General features: G+C 35.8%; 1 protein-coding gene across 1 annotated transcript in view; it reads left to right on the top strand.

Moving 5' to 3' along the window:
* Positions 1-25,581, top strand: part of LOC110019798 (protein ILITYHIA) — a 61,492-nt gene that overhangs the window by 31,313 nt on the left and 4,598 nt on the right. Inside the window, exons 34-43 of the mRNA XM_020717634.1 lie at positions 1,420-1,530; positions 1,605-1,742; positions 1,817-1,939; positions 2,028-2,099; positions 20,784-20,896; positions 22,074-22,232; positions 22,306-22,402; positions 22,486-22,668; positions 24,799-24,993; positions 25,310-25,486. Coding sequence (XP_020573293.1) covers positions 1,420-1,530; positions 1,605-1,742; positions 1,817-1,939; positions 2,028-2,099; positions 20,784-20,896; positions 22,074-22,232; positions 22,306-22,402; positions 22,486-22,668; positions 24,799-24,993; positions 25,310-25,486 — 1,368 coding nt within the window. The remainder of the gene's footprint in view (positions 1-1,419; positions 1,531-1,604; positions 1,743-1,816; positions 1,940-2,027; positions 2,100-20,783; positions 20,897-22,073; positions 22,233-22,305; positions 22,403-22,485; positions 22,669-24,798; positions 24,994-25,309; positions 25,487-25,581) is intronic.

The raw sequence follows: 25,581 nt of genomic DNA, 5'->3' as shown, positions 1-25,581 counted from the left end.
GAAACGAGTCGAACACGAACAAACAAGTTGTTTGTGCTCGACTCGTTAACTTAGCGAACGAGCAGAACACGAGTTGCTTAACGAGCCAAACACGAGCTCTTCAGAGTCATTTTGACAGTTTTCAGAATACTTGTGGAACGAGATATCACTCTACCTGATATTACAAAAGTATGGTTGGGCACCTCACATAATGGATATTAGCAACAAATTGTCATGGAGCATAGCCCTTCTATCATACCTACTGTAAGATGTTTGGGCATACTGTTAACAAATGTCACAAGCTCCATCATAACTTGAAATCTACAGCTCAAGTGAATAAGGATGGGTCTAACCCCACTGTGTTGGACACATCGACCCCACCTGAGGAGGAAACTATCACAAAACAGGAATTGATGTCTGATTTATTTGCCCCTGGCAATACTGTTTCTGTTTCTGTGATTGATGTGTTGCCAGATGGCTCTGCTGGGCAACCTACATCTTCAAACATTATTGAAAACAATACTGAAGGATCCTTACCTATAAAGGAAATGTTCAGACCGATAATCAGGAGAGCCTTACAACTCCTCATCTTCAGGAAGTATCCGATACAGAGGCGATGTAGAGACGACAATTCATACTTTACATACACTAGAACCTAATGTGGTTACAACGGTTAGCAATCCCTCTAATGTAGTTCTACCACCTCATCTAAACGAGTAAGTCGTTACTGTTAGTAAGGTGCAAGGGATTCATCGACTTATACATGCCCGACAATCTGTTGACCAACATTCTGATTAGATGAATCAGCCTTCGAACGAGGAATGACATGTTCACACATCCAGGAGGAAGAAGAAGAACGTCGACGTACTTGAGCTCAGTAATCTAATGGATGATACTTTGGTTACTTTGGGTAATGACACACAACTCATCAATTTGTTAGCTGACTCATTTCCTAGAACTAGAGGCAGAGACAAGACTAAATTGGGTCGCTCTATGGCTACCCGATACCACTTTTTTTCGCGTTTTGGTGGTTTTGATTTTTTATTTGATATTACATGTATTTTAATTTTTTTTGTGTGTTATCCCGTGTGGGTAAGGTACTTTTCTGGCCCACTCATACAATCTATTTGTATTCTTTCCATTTTAGCTTTTTAATATATATATATATATATATATATATATATAAAAAATCAACACGTATATATATAAAAATAAAATATAGAACTTTATAAAAATATGTTTGGTCTTTTTTTGAATTTGTGAAAAAAACAGGGTATAAATTTTAGGAGAAATTTTCTTATTACCTTTTTGAAAATCTGAGGTATTACAATCACTGCATGTTATTGGTGGCTAGCTGCTGGTAGTGAATAGTTCAACCCAACCGACAGCCAAATTTTAAATCAAAATGTAATTAGTAAAACATTTCCTTTTGAATTGTAGCGTGTAAATCAGTCAGCCAAGAAAGCTGCAGAGACTGTGATGCTGGTTGTTGATAACGATGGGATTGGAGTGCTTCTTTCAGAGCTTTGTAAGGGGGTTTCTGACAATCAGGTTTGTCCTTGCTAAAATTTTATGCAAAAGTTTCGCTAAATCTTTGTGTTACCAATTGAGTAAACTTCTTACAGGATATAATGAGGAGGGGTTCTTGCTACTTAATGGGATATTTCTTCAGTAACAGTAAACTGTATTTGGTGGACGAGACCACTGATATTATCTCTATTCTTATTGTTTTATTGAGTGACTCGGATTCAGCTACTGTTATGGTAAATATGTAATCTGGAATCTTTTTGGACATCACATCAAAAATAATTATTATTAACTAATTCAATGTTTGCAGGCTGCCTGGGAGGCTTTGGGAAGAGTTGTGAGTTCAGTTCCCAAAGAACTGTTATCTTCATATATCAAACTAGTTCGCGATGCAGTCTCTACAGCAAAAGACAAAGAGAGAAGAAAACGAAAGGTTTTTTTTTTTTCATAGTTAGGAATGATTATTTCTGATTTTAATTTTTTGTTAAGGATCTTATTTTTCTTACGTTTGATAAGCTCAGGGCGGACGATTGCTAATTCCTGGGTTCTGCCTTCCTAAAGGTCTTCAACCATTACTTCCAATTTTTCTTCAGGTACTTTTCTTAGTTGAATGTATTTTTTGATGTTATAAACTATTTGAATTTTGCAAAATGAAGTGATGAACGGAATGTAAACTTCGATTGGTTGTGACATTGTTTCTTTATTGATTGGTACTTGTTATAGATGATGAGTATTTTCATAAACACATTGTTGGGTTTTGCTTTAAATTTTATTTAGAATTGGTATGGCTACATCAGCGTTGGCATCTATCCTTGGAAATGTTAATGCTTTTGATTTCCACAGAATGTGGTATTGCTAACATGTGAGGAAGAAAATGAAAACAATTTTACCAGATCCTATATAATGGGTAATTGTCCGTGTGTTACAAATGTGGGCGTAAAGTGTAATTTTTTTTACATTTGTCTATGTTTTTAAATGGTCATATCTATCCTATGTTATGAAAGAGCATCAATGACATCGAAGAAACTCCTGTTGTAATGATTGAGTCTTACTTCCAATCTTTTCATCTAATAAGGGCACAAAGTTAGTCTAGTTTTTAGTGTTTTCTTTGATTCATCGGTTCTTCTTGAGTTTGCGTGCATGTCTTTTTCTTCGTTATGCTCATTTTTATATAGTTCTTCTCTAGGTGGTCAACTTCTCCCACTCTAGTTTCGATAAATGATTAGCTGACGATAGGATTGATTTTATCATTGTTTTTTTTCCTTTATTTACTAGTGGCAGGATATATAGTTTTCTTGTTGATCTAGTAGCTTTTTTTTCTGTGCTAGTAAGTTGATTCTATTGACCTTTGTATTCATCAGATTGCATGCCATTAAGCTCTATTTCAGTGGTTTGATCACTTATTTAATTTTTTTTGAATAATTATTCTTACATTTCCTGCTTATTTTATGCTGGTTTCTATTTTGAAATATCAAACAAAATTTTTATTCTTTCCCCAAATTCGTTAATTTTTGTTTTTCATGACTTAGTTCAGAGGCTTGATCTACTAAAATCACATAATATTAAAACCATTATTCAGAAATTTGCTTATATCAGCTTTTAGTACATCGAAACAACATCTAAATCATAAAATTTATTCTATTAAAAAAAAGAACGTTCATCTACAATGATAATGAGTTCACGGTGGCATGTATCCACATTTTTTATGTTAGATAGAGGAGGAAATTTGTTTAGAGAAGAGGAGGAAGAAGAAAAATTTTAAGAAGAAGAAATTTGCCTGAAAGCGAAAGAGATTATATGAATGAAAGAGATGCTGAAGAATATTGATTTAACTTAGCTAATTTTAGGAAATCTGAGATATTGCTATTTTATTTATGCATTAAAATTTAGATTTTTTGAGTCATAAGATTTGTTTTGGCAATGTTTTAGCTTTTAATTATTGCTGTAGACTATTAGAAATTGTTTGAAAATTTAATTTGTAGATTCATCATTATGTTAATCTTCGAGTTAAGTATTAATGCTCATGAATGAATTTATATATTAATAATTTTATGCAACTTATTAGCGCTTTGGTTATTAAAAATGTTGCTTTGCTGTACGCTTTGCGCTTTGAAGCAAAAGTAAAGCCTTGCGCATCACATTGTGTTTTGCGCTTTGATAACACTGAGATTTGTATAACTTCAATAATAAGTAATTACCGTTCACTTATGACTCCATTTCTGTTATTCACATACTATCTTCTCTTGCTTATTTAACGCTCTAGGTCTTGGCTTGTAATTATTGAAATAATAATGGTGAGTTATAAACTTATTTTAAAATTACATTAACACAAAGGAGTTGAGAAATCAATATGTTTACCTTTAACTATATATGAATTAGTGTAGAGTCATATAGTACCATTCTATTTGATATGGCAAATATTTTAATAATTGGAATAAATCTTAAATGAACTTGCACTAATGGTTGATTGAATGAGTATCAGTATCATTTGTTGCATTTGATTTAGAAGCCACAATATTATCATTATAATTTAGAAATACAAACACCTAGTTTAACATTAAATGATCTGCTTATGCCCTTTAAACTTTAAACTCTATCTCCCTTTGTTGAATACCTATAATTATACATATGAGATTCAAATTAACAATTTCTTTTTTCAATTATATATATATATATATATATGTATGTATGTATGTATGTATTTGCTAAAATTCAACTCTATATGTAATGAAATAATCTTTACCCTTATTGAAGTACATGAACACAAGTAATTTTTAGCTAAATTTTAAGTAAATGCTTATAATTGGATTATTAACGTTTCAATTTGATAAATGTATATAGAATAATATTTAAAATGTCATCACTTTTCTCTTTTAAATTTGAACTTAATTTAGAACTTCAATACATTTAATTAAGTTTTGGAACATGATAACCTAAAGCTTTTTATCAATTAAATTTAATAATTTCCTATTAATTTTAATTTTTCATATTTCTTTGTTAAAAATTAATTTATCTTCTTTTACGAAAAAAATCAATTTCAAAAAATTTCAAATATACTATTTTCACACATTTAAGTTATATTCTAATATAATATTAAATTTAAGGTTTCTAAATTCTTTTATTAACATCTTTAATTTAATAAAAGTTTTGATGTCATTAATTTATGAAGCTTTTCTTTACCTAACACTCCTTCGATTTGATAGCCTTTCAACAATATTTACTTAGTCCCCTTTGCTCTTCTTCTTCTATATTTCAAATCCCTGGCAAAATTCCTTAATAAATTTAGAGACTAGACCTAGGGTTTCCAAATTTGAATATATTTAATCTAGATTAAATTATTTGCACTCTTAACATTTGAGAAGGAAAAAAATACACTTATTGTTTGAAAAGTAACTTTTATTTTGGGAATGTTTGAATTTAAGAATCTAAAAAATCTTTTGATTTAAGTATCCAATTTAGGAATAAAAGAATTTTCTTGATATGTTGATTCTATTTAGGAATAGAATAATTTTTTTTGATATGAGGATCTAATTTAGAAAGTGAATATTGTAGTCTTATTATTTTCTTTTTCCTATTTTTCTATATATATTCATTGTACAATGTATATATATTAGTTAGTGTGCTTAATGAATGATGGATCTGAATTTCATTCTACGTTTTTTATCATAGTATCAGAACCTTATGTTTTCACGCCTTTGGGATTTTTTTAGGCTTTCATTGTCGAGTTACTGGCGACCTTCATATTTTCAACATTCTTTTTCTCTTTTCATATTGTGACAACCTTACCAATTTTTATTTTTTCAGTAATCTGCGATGTTCGAAACTTTTCAAACAATCTGCTCTTTTTATTTGGATGAATGAGCGTCAAAAACCCACCTTACTCTTGGTGAACAAAATACACAACTCTTATAGAATCAACTGTGAAAACTACTTAAAATGTTCTCAGCTTGTTCGTACTTACGTTAAAGGCGAAGGAAAATTTTGTCATCTTCTTAGCACAATGACAAAACAGGATAATCCGAATTTCGATACTTGAGATAAAGAGGATTCCATGAGTGTGTCTTGGTTATGGAGTTCAATGGCACCAAAAACTAAAGATACATGTATGTTTCTCATCTTTGTTAAAGCTATTTCGAGTGCCCTTCACTAAATGTACTTGAAGGCCAAAACTGATGCCCGTGTGTATGAAGTCAAAGTAAGGACCGTTGTTGTGAGATATGGCAACAAAGCAGTAGTAAAGTATTTGAATATGTTACAAGATTTGTGGGAAGAACTCGACGATTATGGGATTCTTAAGACAAAGTGCCCTAAGGATGCCATGATCTTGAAAAATTTTATTGAGAAATATTGAGGATATGATTTTTTAGTTAGCCAAAATTTTGATTTTTGGCATATCCGAATTCAAGTTCTTGGCTCAGAAGATGCCCCTTCACTAAATAAGATTATCAATTTGATTTGGGTTGAGGAGAGTCGAAGAGGCATTATGTTTGAAACAGTTACAATTGAAGGATCTGTCGTGTTTCCATGATAGAACATCAACCAAAATAAATCAAGGGGAGAACCCAAAGTGACCCTCAAGATAATCTTTGGTGTACCTACTGTAAGAAACAGAGATATACCAAGGATCGTTGTTGGAAGCTGAATGAGAAACCTACCATTTGAAGTCCTGCAAGGGATCAGTGGGGCAATAAAAAAAAAATTTAGCAAGCAAGCTCATCAAGTCTCCACCATTAAACCACTTTACAAAATTCGGTCACACAGACTCCTACATAGACTACACTCCGCCATTTTAGTCAGGTCGAGATTGAAAAACTTCAAAATTTATTGAGATCATTGGAGCAACCAAGTAGCTTTTGTTCATTAACATTCTCTATTAATTTCCTTTCTTATGAATTTCATGCCTTGGACCAGTTTATATAAGAAATTTAGGTTATTGACTTTGGAGCCAGTAAGAAAGGCAGAGGTAGACCTAGGAAGACTTGGGCTTATTGTATTAAAAATGATCTTAATTTATTAGAACTAAATGAAAATATGACACTAAATAGGACGCAATGGAGAAAAAGGATTCATGTAGCCGACCCCACGTAGTGGGATTAAGGCTTTGTTGTTGTTGTTGTTGACTTTGGAGCCAGATATCACATTACACCTTTAGTCCATTTTACAACATATTCAACTTGAAAAGTTATTGTTGTTGGTGGTTTTGTTATCAAAGTGGCTAGTGTTGGTCACATTCAATTGAATTTGTCCTTGTTACTAGAAGATATGCTCCAAGTTCATAAATTGTCCACTACTCTTTTGTTTATTCACAAACCAACTAATGATATGAACTGTATTGCCTTATTTTATATGTCTTACTACGTATTACTGGATCAGGATTTGGGGAACTGGATTGAACTTGTAAAGGAAAGGGCGGTCTCTATTTTCTAGATACATCAGCTTTATGCTCACCTACTACCAAGCATGTTATTTAAACGTCTTCTTATTTTATTTCAAATAAAAATGTCATTTGGCATCCGAACTTTCATTTTGGTCATCCTTTATTTACTATTTTAAGACATTGTTTCCTTCTCTGTTTAAAGAAGTTAGTGTTGAGGATTTTTATTATGATGCAAATTATTTTGTCAAACATATAAGGGTTTCTTTCCCAGTTAGTAATAGTAGAAGTTTTTTCTTTTTTTATTTGATTCGCACTGATGTATGAGGTCCCTCTGTAATTGTCAATGTTACAAGATTTTATTGGTTTGTTTTTTTCATCTATGATTGCACTAAATCTCGTGGATTTTCCTTCTTAAACATAAGCCCAATGGAACCACTATTCTTCCCAACTTTCTTGCTATGATACATAAGCAATTTGGTGTCAAAGTAAAAATAAGATTATTTAAACCAATTTCTTTCGCCATATACTTTATAAGGAGTGATAATTCATGAGTCATCATGCATGGATACTCAACATAATGGAATTGTTGAGAGGAAAAATTATAAATTTCCTCAAACTGTGCTTTACTATTTCAAAGTTGGGTACCAAAAGCATACTGATAGGTTGTTGTCTTCACTGCAACCCACATTATTAACTATTGCCCTCCAAAGGATTTGGTTATCAAACTCCTATTCAATTCTCTCATTTTTATCCTAATATTCAAATCACAAATAATTTTACTCTCCATGTTTTTGGTTGTCTTGCTTTTGTTCATGTGTCTTACCATAATAGAGTTAAATTAGATCCTCGAGCACTCAAGTGTGTTTTGTAGGGTATTTTTCAACACAAAAAAGCTTTAAGTACTATCAAGCCCGCACAAAAAAATTGATATCATCTATGAGGAAGGCCAATCTTTTTCTTTCTCAGTCTTATCTGTAGGGGGAGTCTAGTCATGTCGGGGAAGTTCTACTCTTTTTTTGACTGACCCATATTACAAACTTACTTATAGGAGTCCAAATCACTTTCGCAAAATTCATCCTTATAGCCCGAATTGTCTCACAAGAATCAAATCCTAAATGATTTTAAATAGTCCCTGCCAATGTCAAGATTGACTACAATACTGAATCTCGTGAAAGTCCAAAACTCAAGTCCTGCTAAAAATGATGCATAAGTCCAATTTGTTTTCATACAATAGTTGATTACAACTTATTTATTTGCCAAATCAGTGTCTTGACAAATTTCCTCTATATCACAAAAGTTTCTTAACCAAATGAAACTCCATCTCAACTTTAAACACGTTGTCTGAGGCATTATATGTTGAGAGGTGGATATAAGCTATGAGAATTGAGCCGGAGGAACTTAATAAAACATGATAAATAATAGAGCGGCCACAAAATAAAAAAAAATGGTGGGATGCAAAGGCAATGTTAATTGCTAAAGACTACCCACAAACGTATTTATCGGACTATCAGAAGACATTTGCACCTATGGCTAAGATGTGAATATAGTGAGGGTTCTTTTGTCCTTGGATGTAAATTTCAATTGGAATTTACAACAATTTGGTGTGAAGAATACCTTCGTGATGTAGAGGAAGAGATATATATGGAGATTTCATCGGGTTTTGGAGGAGAGATGAAAGAGAACAAGATTTGCAAACTGAAAACGACATTATATGGATTGAAGTAGCTCCAAGAGCTTGGTTAAACATGTTTACAAAGGTCGCACTTAATACCAACTATAAGCAAATTCAAGGTAATCATACATTATGCATAAAAAACACGAGTTTATGGAAAGTTACTGCTCTTCTAGTGTAAGTTGATGACATAATTGTTACTGGGAATGATGAGAAAGAAAAGGAAGCCTTAAATACTACTTGACAATGGAATTTGAAATCAAAAACTTCGTAAGCTTGAAATATTTTTTTGGGATACAAGTAGCTCGTCTTGGCATGTATCTTCATTTTCCAACAGAAGTATGTGGTTGATTGCTTGAAAAAAATTGATAAATTAGCTTGTAAAATTGTTTGAACTCCGTTTGATTCCAATCAGAATTTTGTAGAGGCAAATAATGGCAAGGCAGTTGGTAAAGAAAGTTTCTAGAAATTGGTTGAGAAGTTAATATATTTGGCACAAACTCGGCCTAACATTGCCTATGATGTGAGTGTAGTAAGTCATTTCATGCATAACCCTAAAAAAAGGTCACCTACATGTTGCAAATTAGATATTTCACTACTTGAAAGCTAATCTAGAAAATGAATTTTATTCAAGAAAATTGAGGAGCTGATTCTTGAACTTCACATTGATGAAAACTACACAGGATCTTTTATTAATAGATGTGAAAAATGAGAGTTCAAGTCTTTGGCTCAAGGTGTGTGTGAGCTACTGCAGTTGAAGATCATCCTGAAAGATCTCACGATAGAATGGAAGAAGCTTATGAGATTATACCGTGACAAGAAGTCCACCATCAATATTGCTCGTAATTAGATATAACATTGAAAAAACACATTGAGATTGATGGATAATTTATAAAGGAGAAATAAGACAACAAATTGATCTATACTACTTATGTGCCTAAAAAGGAATAAATTGTGGATATGTTTATGAAGGGACTTAGGGCCCGTTTAGGGCAGCGACTGAGGGACGGCGCGACAGGCAGATGCGGTTTTGCGTTTTTTGGAGCGGCGACGACAAGGCGTCATTGCAAAAGTTTTTGTGTTTTAACGAAAACGTGGGCCGCAGGATATTCCCTGCGGCCCCACATTCGCGCCGCTAATATTGCATATTACCCCTGCGATCCTAATTTCTCGCGAACGCTCCCTGCGAAGCCCCCTGCGCCTTTTGCCCTAGCGTCTTGATCCTTCTGCCCTAGCGTCCTGCTCGTTGTTCTCGTTCCTTCTCGCGAAGCCCCCTGCGGCTTCTTCCGCAAGCAAGAACGACGCGAAACCAGATAATCGTAAACCCTCTTCTTTGATGGCTTTCAAACTCTGCTCAACGACTTTGATTCTGGGTTATAATGCTTGAAGGTCGAGCTCTTTTTGAGTGTGAGTGGCTTCTCTTCATGGAAGCTAGCTTGTGAGGCACGAATGGAGAGTATTTCGGGGTGCACGGTATTCCAAACTGTCTGCCCCACAGAGCATCGCATAACAGTGTCACTTGTTCTGTTGGGCCGACAACTCGGCGGATTCCCCTGACGATGGTGATCGAGAATGGGGAACATTCATTGAGGAAAGTCTAGCACGAGAGTTGCACCGTCATAATTAAAAATAATATAATCATCTTGTTATTTGTCATTTTAATATTTTTAGACTTTTTTTGCTCTCTTGATACTCATTGTGAAGTGAGGTGTGTATTTGTAATCCTATATTGCTTTTAAGTCAATTTTTGCCTTAAAAGTATTAAATTTATGGCTATCATAGTTCTGTTACGCACAGCATTACAAAACATGGGCATAATAGTCTTTTTTACAGAAACAACTGTCCCACAATTATTTTCACATAGCTGCCCCAAACATGCAATCAGCTTCCCCGCAGTAGCTTCCTCACAACAATTTTTTGGGGCAGCGCAGCTGCAGCTATGCCAAATAGCGGCTTAATGTTCACTTCTCAACAATAATATCCAAGCTGAGGATGGATGATATATATTCACCAACTTGAGGGGGAGGATTGGAAAGCGGGCAATTATTTTAGGAAAGTTTTAATTTAGGAAGGTAATAAATTTCTTGATATGAGGATCCATTTTAGGAATAGAATAATTCCCTTGATATGGGGGTCTGGTTTAGGAATAGAATAAATTCCTTGATATGAAATCTAATTTAGGAAGAAAGTATTTTAGTTATATTATTTTCTTTTGTATATATTCATTATACAATGTATATATATTAATTAATGTGCTTATGAAAGATAAATCTGAGTTTCATTCAACTTTGTTTGTCACTTACCATGCACTTGGTTGACTCAATATCCATGCAAACGCCTCTTTTTTGGCTTGCATTAGGTTGTTAGCATTATTTGTCACTCATTCTCATGTGTGTATGCTCTTCAAATGTAAGTTCGATCTCTTCTTTGTCGCTCCTTTTCTCTCAATAGATTTTCTCTGCTCGCCTGCTCACTCTCTCCATCTATCTCCGTCACTTATTCTCTCTTGCGTACTCACCGTCTTTCCAACTCTTTATGATGAACCGATTGATTGTAGATTACAAATTCCAGAGCTGACTTTCCGGTTCATGTTAATTATTAGGGGCATTTACATACATACCACACAATTCATATGTATTTACATATCTAACACCTAAACCTTACCTTTTACGTTGATACCACTCAAATCTTTCATATCACATAAAAATACCAACATTTCAACTTAAAAAAAGTGAAATGCAACGTTTTCATGCATAGGGCTAAGTTGGCACGTTTGTAAAATTTGATGCTTAGGTGTTAGATATGTTAATACATAAGAATTTAGTGGTGTGCATGTAAATCTCCAAATTATTATTATTTTTTTAGCACAATCTTTTTGGTTTGATTTAGCGCACAATTGCCAACTCACTAAACTGACTAGCAATCTCAGCAAAAAGTAGCATTGCTCGAGGTATAGTTTAGGTAATTTGTTTTGGCAAAAGCCAGGAACATTCTTCCTTTATGATAAGATGTATTACTTGTTGATTTATTGTGTGAGATTTATTTTCTTGTGCCAAATTTATTTTATCAACTATAGTTACGATTTTGTTCTTGCCCCCTTGATATTGAAACTAGTAGGAAAAGTAATGAAACACTCAAAACAAACTTTTATTAATGTAGAGAGAGGGTTACAACACAACAAATCAAAAAATAACATCACAAAGCATAAACAACACAGGCTAACACCTCTAAGGTATATTTCAAGGGCGGTGGAGGTTGGCTAGGTGGTTCGGGATTGTTGGCTAGGTGGTTCGGGATTGTTGGCAAGGGTGGTGGCAGCAAGGGATGCTGATGGTAGCGAGGTGAATGTGCAGAATTGTGAGGACAACAAGTATGGAGGGTTGTAGGTGATCTGTGGCATGCGAATTAGTGGCTTGAAGGTGCTGGAAAGCAAGGGCAGTGAAAGTGGGGTGACGAGCAGTTGATTTGGAGTGTTGGGAAAAATGGAGGAGATGTTGGTTGGGAGGACAAAGTGTTGGACAACAAGGAGTGCTGTTGTAGAGGTGTTGACTGTTTGTCGGGAGGGACTTGAAAGGCTGGATAACAGGTTGCAGCAGCAGGAAGGGGGGTTCGGCAGTGTAGGGGTAAGCTGTTTGGGGTGGTCGGCGGCTAAGGGAAGTGGAGGAGAAGAATTAGAGAAGATAAAATAGTAAATACAATCACCAGAGTAGGATGCAACCATAGCATCACCGCCCTCCTCAGATACAACCCTACAAAAGAGAAAAGGACTTCACACAAGAAATCTCAAAACAAACACAACAAAGACCGAAAAACTAAGCATAACACCCTCTTTTTATAATGAGGACTAGAACTCTTTTAAGCAATGTTTAAAATAAGAAAGAATAATAAAAATAATAAGAATTCAGATTAGGCAAGAATGAATAAACTAATAGAATTTCATATTAGGTGAGGATGAGTAAAATAAATCTGAATTTATACTTGGTAAGGACTTATAATAGGAAGGTACTAATAGAATTTTAGATTAGGCAAAAATGAGTAAAAGAAATAAGATTTTAAAATTGGTAAGGATTTATAATAGGAAAGTACTGAAAAAGAAAGAGTGAGGGGGAGAGACAGGAAAGGGAGAGGTGTAGGGTTGGCAGCCCCTCCCCTTGGAGACCGACAGGTCCAACAAAGCTGTACCGACCTCTCCTGGTCGGTTCTCCAAAGCCCCCGCGCCAATCTTCTAGGGTAGGGGGAGATTCAACCTCATTCATCGAAGCTTCTGGCTCTCGGCGGCCGCCTTTCTTGGATTTCGCTGGCTACAAAAACATTTGAGAAGTATTTCCCACTTGTGAGCATACCTCCCTATCGATCGGTTCTGATTTGGTTTAATCTGAAGTCGAAGGTGCACCGTTATGTAGGTTCTCCCAAGCCAAATTTGAACAAGTAAACATTTCATAAGCTTCTCTTCTATGACAGGTTGGGCCTCAGCGAGCTTGAGGGTTTGCAAGAATTTAGTTGACGGGTGATTCTTATTATCTTCTGGGTTTTCCCTCTGACTCTTGAAGTTTTGGAGAACTGGCATATTCTGTTACGTTCCAATAAAAAGCACTTCACACTGTCTTTTCGTCTCTGCATATGAAACATGGAGTGAGTGCTGGAAGTGTAGCCGCCTGTGATGCTGTTAGTTGGGACCATCCACTGAAATTTTAAATTCTGTCATCTTCTGTTCTGCGTGTTATTTAAACTTCTTAACCAAAAGTTTTACAATCTTCTAGGAGAGAAGAAAACCCAATTCCATCAAAAGTTGCATGTTACTTTTGATCACATGAAGGAAAGGCATTGGATGTATCCACGAACAAGGGAGCTCCATAGTGGAAGACGTCATCATATGAAAATTATTGTTTAAATTGTTCTTCAGTGTTTGCGGTGTACTTATCCCATGTTTCAACAACACCTTGCTCAATAAAATAGATCACTTCCCTAGTTGTGCATTTTGTTTCAATATGTCCAAATCTATGACATTTGCAACATTTTCTGGTGGTGACAGGATTGGTTTTGCTGGATAGTAGCCAGGGGGTCGCTTGGTGGTGCAGTCTTTCCTCTTTGGAAGCTAGAGTTTGTAATTTTTGACGGTAGTAAGTTGGTAGAAACTGACGCTGTGTTTCCCGTTTAATCTTCACATCTTCGCATCGACCTTTCGGATGACAGTCGAGGATAACCTTTCTGTATATCACCTCTGAAGTTAGCAGATCTCTCACTATATCTCCTTCCGAGAAGGTTGGGACATATGTCTCAATGATGGCATTGCTAAGATTTAGAGTTGGGAGGTTAGAGAGGCTAAAAGTTTAATTTAGGGTTGCTGATTTTGGAAATCAGCAAGAGGGATTGAGGGTTAGGTCAAAGTTTTGGTTATGGTTGGGAATAGGAAATAACAAAATTTTTGTGGTGGTGGCATGGGAAGGGGTGGATGCTTGGAAACTCTAGGATGAGACTAGGGTTGGCCTAGTTCTAATACCAAATGATATCGGAACTAATAGGAAAAGCAATGAAATACTCGAAACAAACTTTTTATAATGTTGAGAGAGGACTACAACACAACATAACAAAAAATAACAACTCAAAACATAAACAACACAAGCAAACACTACTAAGGTGTATTCCAAGAGCGGTGGAAGTGGGCTAGGTGGTTTGGGATGGTTGGCAAGGGTGTTGGCAGCAAGGGAGTGTTGTTGACCTCATTTTAGTGAGGTCTTAGTCTCCCACTCCCAGAACCCATAATATAGCCTTAGGAGTTCCTTGTTGACCATCATAGCGGACTAGTAATGGAGCCCATCTCTCGTAGAACTTCAAGCCACTTCTTGACTTGTTTTTGTGAAGAACTTGCATGAGTGGTTCCAAGCACTCAACTTCTAGTTGCAAGGGCTAAGGACCAACATGTAGAGGGTCCGAAAATGAGTTTCTATAGAATCAAACAGCCAATCAAACAGCCTTAGGTAGGTGAACCCTTTGTGACTCGAACAATCGCGAACGCCGCACTTCATGCACTCGCTATACCACACACAAAGTCGACACTCCGGATGAAGAAACAGACCACACGGATGCGTCTTGGACGTCGTCTTTAGCTAGGAAGGACACCCGTATTGCTAGGGTCACGCGCGCACAGATTGCACGGAAATCAATGCATTTTTTTAACTTGATGCGGGCCCGGACTCAACTGAAGTTCAACTCGAATTCGATTCGGACTGGACTCGAGCCTAAACAAGAGTTAAGCAATTTGAATTTCAAATTTAAAATTTCAAATGAATTATTTAATCAGTCTTAATGAAATTTAATTAGGAGCTCTTATATGCTAAATAAAACTCCTCCCCCGTTGGAAATTCATTAATTCCGCGCGCCAATATCCTGTAACGTTCCTCTGCAATTCCCCGGATACAAGATCCCACTGAAAGCATTCGGCCCCCTCCTTCCTCAGAACGAGATTTCGAGCTCTCCCTCTGCACCGAGACCTTCACCTGCCTCTTCTCCTCTTCCCCACACCAAAGCCCTCTGCTCCTCCCGCTCGACCTTGCCTCCTCCATGCGACGAAGAATCTCTCCCGCTCCTTCCTCTCTCGTCCAGAAGCCCTCGCTCGCCTCACGCTCTAAAGCGAAGCTCCTGCTCGATCCTGCTTGACTCGATTCCGCTCGACAGGAAGCTCGCTGCCACTTCGTCTCTTCCTCATCCGACAGAAGTCGTTCGGCCTGCCTCCTTGACCGCTCGATCCCATCTTCTTGTTCACGCAGCAACAGCCCTGCACGACTCCATAGCAGTCGAAACTGCTGCTCCCGCTGCTTGATACAACCCTCACAACCCAGACCAGCTCCTACTTCCTCCTCTTCTTCTCCAGCGAGCTTCGGTATACCTCTTCCCCTTCCTCTTTATTCTTTGCAGCGTACACGACATAACAAGAGTTACACACTTACCACTCAATCCTGTGTATTCACTTGCCTAACACCTAAACTGCAGTTTTATGGATGATTTTGGTATTATTTCTAGATTATCTTGCTTAGATTTATTATGGATGATAAATTTTGTCAATCCATGAACTAATTATGTGCAGAGGGGAATGACTGTTTGGCAAATATTTAGCGTTGAATTATATCTTGATTAATGATTTCAACTTAACCGTTTGGTTTATTATCTACAATCTATTAATCTTCGGTATTTTCAACTATTTGCCTAATGATTTTGACAGGCAAGAGACCTACGGCTTTATTTTCCAGTTTAGTTATTGATACCAGTCTTATGCACATTGATATGTTAAAGTGTTGGGGGCATTTACATATCTACCACACAATTATTATGTATTTTGCATGTCTGGCACCTAAACTTCAATGTTTATGTACATGTCATCCGGTTCTTATACGTTTATTTATCTCACACCTAAGTTTCATTTACGAATTTAATGCCCAAACTTAAATTTGTTTACCTATACGCTACCTTGTGCACGAAAAGTTACATTTCAAATTTTATGAGTTACTTTGATATGATAAGAAGGATCTTTGGGATATATAAAAATTCAATTCTTACATATCCACATATCTAACGCAAGCTATGTTCATATATATATATATATATATATAAAATCAAGGTGACATGTGTGTAGAAATTGAAAGTTTAAGTGTTAGGGATGTAAATGCATAGGACTTGTGGGGTATGTAGACGAATCTTCAATCGATTTTTCTTGGTCGGCTGTTCGGTATTATTGATATTTTGAAGAAGAATCGAAATGTCATTTTAGCTTGACGTTTTTACTGCTTTTTGCTCTACACTTCCGTGGTTTGGGCTTAACAAATGTCGTTTAGAGTTGTTTTGTGTGCTGCCTTTGAGCTTTTAAAATGTCATTTGAAGTTTTTAAAAGGGGCTGATTTGAGAGTTGTTTTGAAAATCTTTTCTTGGGTTTATATGGGTGTTGTTTGAAGGTTTTAGAAGTGTTGATTTGGAGTGTTTTAAAGTGCTATTTGGGGCTGATTTCAGGAAGGTTTTGGACATCATTTAAGCGTTGATTTACATATTGATTTGGAAACTTTAAATGTTGCTAATTTTGGGTTGATCAAAACAGTCTTTGAGTGGATTTAAACGCTCTTTTTGAGTCTGATTTAGCTACAATTTTGAAAGAGTTTAAATGTTTTTAGGCCGATTCATTTGCTATTTTGTCTTGTGGCTTTGCTAGTTTTGGAAGTAGGGTCGGCCTTCTTCTTTCTTCTGTTTTGTTCCTCTTGCCCAATGGTTAAGTCGAAAAGTGGGATTTTCTGATTTAATTATTTGGAAGTCACTTAGAAAATTTTCAAAATTAGTTGGAAAACAATTAATTGAGGGTGAAATACCTTGATTCACTTTAAACACAAGTTAAAGCATAAGTTTCCTAGATTTTAGGAGCACACCTTAGGTGAGAGTCCATTCACCTAGCCCTCAATGCAAGCTTCCTAGATTTTAGGTGCACACCTTAGGTGAGAGTCCATCCACCTAATCCTCAGCATGGTTTTTCTAGATTTTAGGAACACACCCTAGGTGAGAGTCCATCCACCCAATCCTCAGTGTAGGTTTCCTAAATTTTAGAAGCACACCGTAGGTAAGAGCCCATCTACCTAATCTCTGCAGTGTAGCATCCCAAGGTTTTTGGAGCATACCCTAGGTAAGAGTCCATTCACCTAATCCTCAAATGCACAGTGAAACTTGACACTTAACCCTGATTCACAAACTAATTAAGACACCAGACATGATGACGCACCGAGGCGTAGTTCATGCTTTTTTAATTAAATCAACAGTGAAATTTCCTCAATGACTTAACATACAATGAAACTCAGTGCATCGGGATTTGAGCATGAATATTACACTTAAATCCTCCTGGCAATTGGGAAATTTCTTAACGCCACATTTGGATCATCGGACTAGGATAAGTCTAGGATCTAGGTGGCGAGGGCGATGACGGCATTGCTTATGTGTGCTTAAACGAAGGATACGAAGTGAGATTATTAAAATAGTATCTCCAATCTCAAGAAAGGGAAAGGAAATGACCCATGATATTATTTGCCGACCCTTGGTGGGATTGTTGCCCCCGATGCTCTTAGGTTGTCTGTAGTTCTAGCACGATTAGAGTGACCAACCTGTGGACTACACGGCTTTACAAAAATATTTACGAAAGTAAAACAAAATCCCTTTTGCATGTTAAAAAGAACTCTGCATAAAAAAAGACTTAAACAACAGCTTTTGCATGAAAATCAAATAATTTTTGTATGAAAATTTATAAAAGTCCATGGTTAGTCATTTGGATTGAAGTTAAGAACTACCTCCTGTAAATTGTCGAGTTGACAACTCTTACTCAAGGTCAGAAAGCACACAGTCCAGCTCTGAGCCTCCACTTTTACCGATGTCTTATACCCAATCCTGATCTGTCATATGTGATTACATGTTTCTTTTGTTTGTGATTTCTACTACTTATTTTTATGACTTTCATGCTGGGTTTTCTTGTCTTATTTATTTTTCTTGCAAGTATGTTTAAATATGCTGCAAATCATACTATGATCACAATATTAATCGCACAACAGTAGCAGATGCCCATGTACGTTTTTACAGTTTATCTACAACATTTTACTTTATTGCATTTTACCTTTCAAGTACATTTTGATTACTTGCGATTTGCTTATTCTGCATGCAAAACCAGAATTGAAACCAAAATCAAACAAAACAAAATCAAACATTGACACCAAAACTGTGAAGCGTAAACTACTAATCTCAAGCACTTAAACTCTGAAGTCATCGCTACAACAAGAGCTTGGAGCCAACTTTGTGGGCATCACGACGAGGAGCTTGAAGCGAGCAACAAGAGGATCTTCTTCAGCATTATCCCTTCCTAGTATAATGACAACCCATAGGGATTCGAGGTAGCTCGTCTAGCGCGACGTAAATCTTCACACTCCCTTTTTAGGCCCTTGTACAGCCATGTTGTGCAGCGTAAGTCCTAACTCGACTTAAGTTCCAAGGTTGTCGTACGGTACGACGTAAACCCTCATATCTTTGTGGGTTATTTGCATAATCAGACATTATGCAAATGTAAGTCCCAAATAATAAAATTGGCAGGATTGAATAATTGAATAACATCATCTCTAAAAATGCAGCCACACAGTATGATAGTCTGGGAAGTCACTGAGATTTCTCCTCATGATCTATGACATCCCCTACCTGTTCCTTTCTTTGGACTCCTGAAATAATTGTTCATAATTGAGCCACTCCCATTTGCCCTTCCACGTCCTATCGTGAAAACCTAAACTTTGGAATCTTGAAGACTAATACCTCTGATTATTATCGAGAGTTTTCTCAATTGACCCTAGTCATTTGAGATGTAATTAACTATAAGGGTTTGCCTTTATAGGGAACTTGGAACCGAGGTAAAATAAACCCTATTTAATCTTTGTATTAGATAGGTGAACTTGTCGGTTATACATAAAAGGTTTGTAGACCAAACAGATATCACAAATCTCTTAGTTTGCAGGATTGGGTCTATCGCCGAGTTCTACACTTATCTTTCGGGAGGGTGTAGTATTCGCGGTATCGGGCACGATTATGCAAACTATTGGACGAATGAGATTCATTTGGTCTCATTTTTCGAAAATTAAAACATACTACTTTCAAAACTCAAACTATATATCTATTATATTAAATTAAATTTCAAAAATTATTTTCATATTCATATTTTCAAATAATCATCGAAAAAGTTGACCGACAAGTGCTTATGCGGCGAGGGAGTATGGAGGTTTGTTAGTGACTGGCAGCAAGCAGATTTGTGGCTTGAAGATGCTGGATAGTAAGGGCAGTGGAAGTGGGGTGAGGAGCAGTCAATTGGGAGTGCTGGGAAGGATGGAGGAGATGATGTTTGGGAGGGAAGAGGTCGGACAGCAAGGAGGGCTGTTTTAGGGGTGCTGACTGGCTGCCTGGAGGGACCTGAAATGCCGGACAGCAGGTTGTTGCAGCAGGAAGGGGGGATTGACAGTGCAGAGGGAAGTTGTTTTGGGTGGTCGGCAGCTAAGGGAATTAGAGGAGAAGAGTTTGGGAAGATAAAAGGGAATATACAATCACCACCTCGGAGCAGGATACAACCGGAGCACAACCATCTCCTCGGATACCGCCCTGCAAAAGTGTAAAGGACTCCACACAAGAAATCTCAAAGTAAACACAGCAAAGACCAAAAAAATTAAGCATAACACCCCCTATTTATAACGAAGGCTAGAACTTATTTTTGGTAATGTTTAAAATAAGAATGAAGAATAAATAATAATAAGAATTCAGATTAGGCAAGGATGAATAAACTAATAGAATTTTAGATTAGGCAAGGATGAGTAAAATAAATTAGAATTTAGATTTGGTAAGGACTTATAATAGGAAAGTACTAAAAGGATTTATGATTAGGCAAGGCTGAGTAGAATAAATCAGAATTTAGAACTAGTAAGGACTTATAATAGGAAAATACTGGGAAGGAAAGAGAGAGGGAGAGAAAGGAAAAAGGAGAGGCGTAGGGTTGGCAATCCCTCCCCTTGGGGAGCCCAACAAAGTTGGACCAAATTCTCCAGGCCGGTCCTCCATAGCCCCCGCGTCACTCATCTCAAGGGATTTTGTTAGACATCTTATGTTTCTTTTCTATGTTAATGCAAAACATACCTCTTGCCTTTTTTTTTTTTGTTTGGCATGACGTGCTTCCTAAAATTAATCCTGACAATATCTGTATTTTGACCTCCTTTTTATTAATTGGGCATTCTACTAGAACTCTAATGAATTTGCGCGTACTAAACTAATCTTGACCTTGTGTTGCTTTAAATGTACTTGACTGGCGTGGTAAGCCAATTAAGTCTTAATTATCTTGCAATTGTTACGTCAGAATCTTACATTTTTTTTATTTGAATATTTTTTGCTTTAATCTTTTTAAAATTTTATTGTTAAAGTTCATAATTTGCTGTTACTGGCTCTTGATGGCGAATATGTTTTTAGTTTGGGGCATTTACATACTACCCAATTCTTATGTATTTTTACATAAATAACGCATAAACTTCATTTTTTAGATTTATACCACCCAAATGTTTCATACCATATAAAAAATACCACTATTTAAATTTTAAAAAGTGGAACGCACCTTTTTGTGCTTAGGTAAGATGGCATATATGTGAATCTTTCTTTTAGTTTTTCCTGATCCAATTCCTTGAACTCTAACAGGGTCTAATTAGTGGATCAGCTGAAACAAGAGAGCAAGCAGCAGAAGGGCTCGGAGAATTGATTGATTTAACCAGCGAGCAAACTCTCAAAAATTTTGTTGTTCCCATAACCGGGTATGCAATTGATTGTGCTCTTTCAAGGATTTATAAAATATTTGCTTGTTGTAAATTCTCTTTGAATATGATATATATTCATATATTCACCTGTCAAAAATCATTTAACATACTTTAAATCTCATAAGCAATATATGTATAGAATTTCAAGCATTTTTTTGAGCTCTATATTATGAAGAACATAATTCTTTTCTGCTGCAGTTGAAACCATTTTGTTTTAGTAGTAATGGCAAGATGTAGAGGTCACAGTTTGAAATAATGGAAATATTGTCATTGAGACGTAGGGATAGACTTGGGTTACATTATTTCTTTGTGCATTAAATACAGCCTTACATAACTTTAAAAGAGACTTTTTACTCCAATCAATTCAATAATTTGTTTCCCTCTAGTTATTATTTTTATCATATAGGCATTAAAAGCAAAATTAGAACCATCTATTTTGACTATATCAGGAATGCGCTTTATATGTATTGGTTTTTCAAAATTTAAATAATTTATATATTTAGAAGGAGAATTTTCACTTGTATATCAACTGAAAGCAATACCTATAAATTGGGATACAGGACAGAGAAATGGAAAGAAATCGAAGCATATCCTCAATTGAGTTGATGCAAAATGTAATGTAAATGACATTTATTAATTTCAAGAGATATCTCCCTTCAAACTAGTAATTTTACTAAACCCCTCGTGTTAAAGTGTATATATCTATGAGTTCAAACTATTCTAAAGACTGAGAAAATGAATAATTCCTAAAGCTTTTGTAATGTATTTGCCCAATTTTCCCCATTGGAGACTTGGGAATGATGATCGTCATCTATTTGTCATGCAAACTCTGCCAAAAAAATTGTCTTCAAGTAACAAGATAAGTGATTATTTTATTTTGGAGTAGTGTGAAGATAGTCCCTCGACTATTTAGATGGAGTTATTTTAGTCTCCGAGCCTATAAAAATGTCAATTTAGTCTCTGGAGTCTTTTAACATGATCTGAAATTGTCTCATATAGGACTATTTTAGCCCTCGTTAAAAGAGTATGGGAGACTGAATTGACACTTTTGTGGACTCTAAGATCAAAATGGACATCTAAAAATTGTCTAGGGACAATTTTGACACTTCTCTCTTTTATTTTTTGATCCATTTTTAGTATTCAGTTATGATTGAATCTTTTTGCCTACTTGCAGACCTCTTATCCGGATAATAGGTGATAGATTCCCTTGGCAAGTGAAGGGGGCCATCTTATCTACATTGTCCATCATAATCAGCAAGGGTGGGACTGCTCTTAGGCCCTTTCTTCCTCAGCTTCAAACCACATTCATTAAATGTTTACAGGATAGCACAAGGTTAGTATTAGTTGAATCTATTCTTTCATTTGGAAGCACTTTTTCTGAAGTTAATCTGTTACGAACATTATAGAACTGTGCGCACAAGTTCAGCACTTGCTCTCGGAAAGCTTAGTGCTCTCAGCAATCGGGTTGACCCTTTGGTTGGTGATCTTCTTTCTGCTTTACAGGTACTAATGCTTATTAATGGATATTAGGGGATTTGTTATTCACGCATCAATTTTATCATGGGGTAGTTCATGTTATTTTTCAGGTATCAAACGATGGAGTAAGGGAAGCTGTTTTGACTGCTCTTAGAGGTGTTATTAAGTACTCTGGGAAGGGTGTAAGCAATACAGTCAGATTTCGTCTTTCCGCTTTTCTCAGGGATTTGATTCAAGTTGATGTTGATGAGTTACGAGAATCTTCAGCAAAAGTTATCGGGACTATGTCTAAGGTTGGATATCATAATTGACTAAAGGCATTATTCTGGATTTTCCTTTGGCACTTCTCTGGTGAAGCCCATTTTTTTTATTTAAATGCATGAAAGCAAACAATTTTGTACTTTTTGATCGCTTGTGAGAAACGATATGAGGTTTTGGGGCAAAAAATTCACTCCCTCTACTTGGATTAGAGAAAAATGGAGGAAAGAAAAATTGGCCGGTCTTCAAACTTAATTCGATGAACGGTTGGCAACATAGGATCTTTGATTTGGTTGGCACTAATTTCAACGGCTCTTTGACTATTCATCTATGCTTTTCTCCCAGTCATTCTTTTATATTTCCTAAAAAGATTTTTTTTCTTTTATTTTCTTAATATTTCTTTCCATCTATTCAGAGCAGGCTAGTGACATTCAACTCTTCCTCAATAAATTATTGAAATGATTGAACGCACAGACAAACTTAGAACAACTGAACAACTATGATGATAGATCTCTAACCCATAATTTGACAGTTATTATTGGTTTTTAACCAAACACGTGCTTGCAAAAAGAAGGCAATCCGTGTCTCTTATCTCAGGATCAATGAAGGAATGGATTCAAACCTGGTCAAATTAACAATCATGTTAGCAACTCATGTTAGACCTAAGATCAATAACACGGAGAGAGATTCAAACCTGGTCAAATTAACAATCAATGTTGTTCGGTCGTCAATTTGGTCGAGTAAAAGAGCTAATGGATTTTTGATAGTTCACCAGTATTATCTCCAATAGATTTTTTTTTTCTAATGGTGGAAATGGGTTACAACCTAATTTATACCTATGTTCGTGCATAAGTTTGTCAAACGTGAGGTCATCTAATATTGAAAGGTTGAGAGAGAAAGCAGGGATTTTGGGAGAAGGAATAGTGTGAGCACCAACAAAAGAATCGGAAGTGGAGTGTGCTTGATATTGAGAGATTGGAATTGTGTGAGTTGTGAGAGTGAGGGACATGGGAGTGGGGTTTAAGCGCGAGAGTAAAAGATCTCAAGAGATCTGGAGAGAGAGTTTATTGCGGTGTCTTAAGTTCATGAGCTGCTGCAAGTGAGATCATGTGATAGGAAAATTAAAGAGAGGGATTGAGGGGAGGATTGAATAAGAAAAAAATAATGTGAGGAGTACAAGAGAGATGGATTAAGGTGGGTAACACATTTAGTTTGTGCTAGAGTGAACACATTTGTTAGGGGAAAAAGATACTATTTGTAACGTTTTCACGTGCAGTGAATGTGAATTTGTGTGCCTGACATGGCGATCTGAGATATGTTTGTGACTATTAAATCTTAGGAGTGGCTAGGCGACGGTTCAATTAATGTGATCAGTCCTCTTTGTCGTCAACTATATTGCATGGATAGAATTGGGGTGATGAATAGGAATAAGAATTTATTGTGAATTTTTCATTAAAATATTAAATTAGGTTTTTCCCATTTTAATAAAAAGAAAATATGCTCGGCTTTGGTATGGATTTTAACCTACATGTGGGATCCAAAAATTTGTGTCAGCTCTTTTGGGAGAGTTTTTGTGTTATTTCTGGTCATGTTTCCGAAAGGCAAATTTTTAGTGTCGGCTCTTTTTTCATTATAACATAAAATTAAAAATGTGTATTGATGATTTCATCCAATTCTTCATTTCTCATGCACCTTGCAAGCGGACAATTTTTCATTTCAATCTCGTGTGGAGACCCATGCAATATTGGCTTCTTCTTTAGTTGATTTAGAGATTTGGACACATTGGCATAATTTTTAATCTGTTGAGCAGTTGCAATCTATGTTTGAGCAATTTCGACTGAGATAGAGGCAATTTTGGGCTTAATTTATTTGATGTTGCATATCTAATATTTCATTTTCATTATGTTCAATTGAGTTGATCATGAAAGGTCTCTTTTGGTATTTTTAATGCTTTGGATGCATCGACGTAGTCCATTTTGAGAGTAAGGACGTTTTAAGTGATATTAACTATGATCTTGGTAGTTCAGGCTTGATTTGAGGAAGGTCATCTTTTTTTTTTTTTGCCAAATTTAACCATGTTTGATTGAATTAATCACAATGAGTCTTTTAATTTTCGTTAATTTCAGCACTTTGAAGACATTTAATCCTTGTCTTTTTTACTTCAGTACTTGGAACAAAGTGAATTCATGGATCTACTGCAAGCATTATCTTCCTTGTGCAACTCACCAAATTGGTACAACAGGCATGGCGCGATGCTTACCCTCTCTTCTATGGCTTTCCATTCGCCATCCATGATATCCCTGTCATCACTATTCCCATCTATTATAGATCATCTGAGAAGTTCCTTAAAAGATGATAAGGTATGGAAGGAAGTATGATATTGTCTGAGAATGTTTTTGGTAGATTTACATACCTACCATTCAGTTCCTATGTATTTATATATCTAACACATAAACTTCAATTTTTACATATAATGCCTTCCTACACATACATGAAAAGATTTGTTCACTTTTCAAAAGTTAAAATAGTGATAATTTTGATGTGATATGAAAATTTTTAAGTGATATAAATTTAAAAAATAAAATTTACATGTTAGATATGTAAATACATAAGAATTGGGTGGTATGTTTTTTATGTCATGGAATGTGTGACCTTAAATCTTTCGCATCATAACAGTTCCCTGTTCGCGAAACTGCAACTAAGGCATTGGGAAGACTTCTTTGTTACGAGGCAAAAAATGAAGCACAGAAAAGTGCTTCAGCAGATCTTCTTAGATTACTTATCGTAGCTTTGCAGGATGATTCTAGTGATGTCAGGAGAAGATCTTTATCCAGTATAAAAGCAGCTGCTCAGGTTTCGAATCTTTTTCATGACCTTCATGTTGTGTATATTAGATAATTTTGTGCTAAATCTTAAACGATATATATATATATATATATATATATATA

This window comes from Phalaenopsis equestris, unplaced genomic scaffold (genome assembly GCF_001263595.1).
Source record: "Phalaenopsis equestris unplaced genomic scaffold, ASM126359v1 Scaffold000002, whole genome shotgun sequence".
Classification (NCBI taxonomy): Eukaryota; Viridiplantae; Streptophyta; class Magnoliopsida; order Asparagales; family Orchidaceae; genus Phalaenopsis; species Phalaenopsis equestris.
The sequence above is the reverse complement of the archived record's forward strand: the minus strand, read 5'-3'. Positions and strand labels throughout refer to the sequence as shown.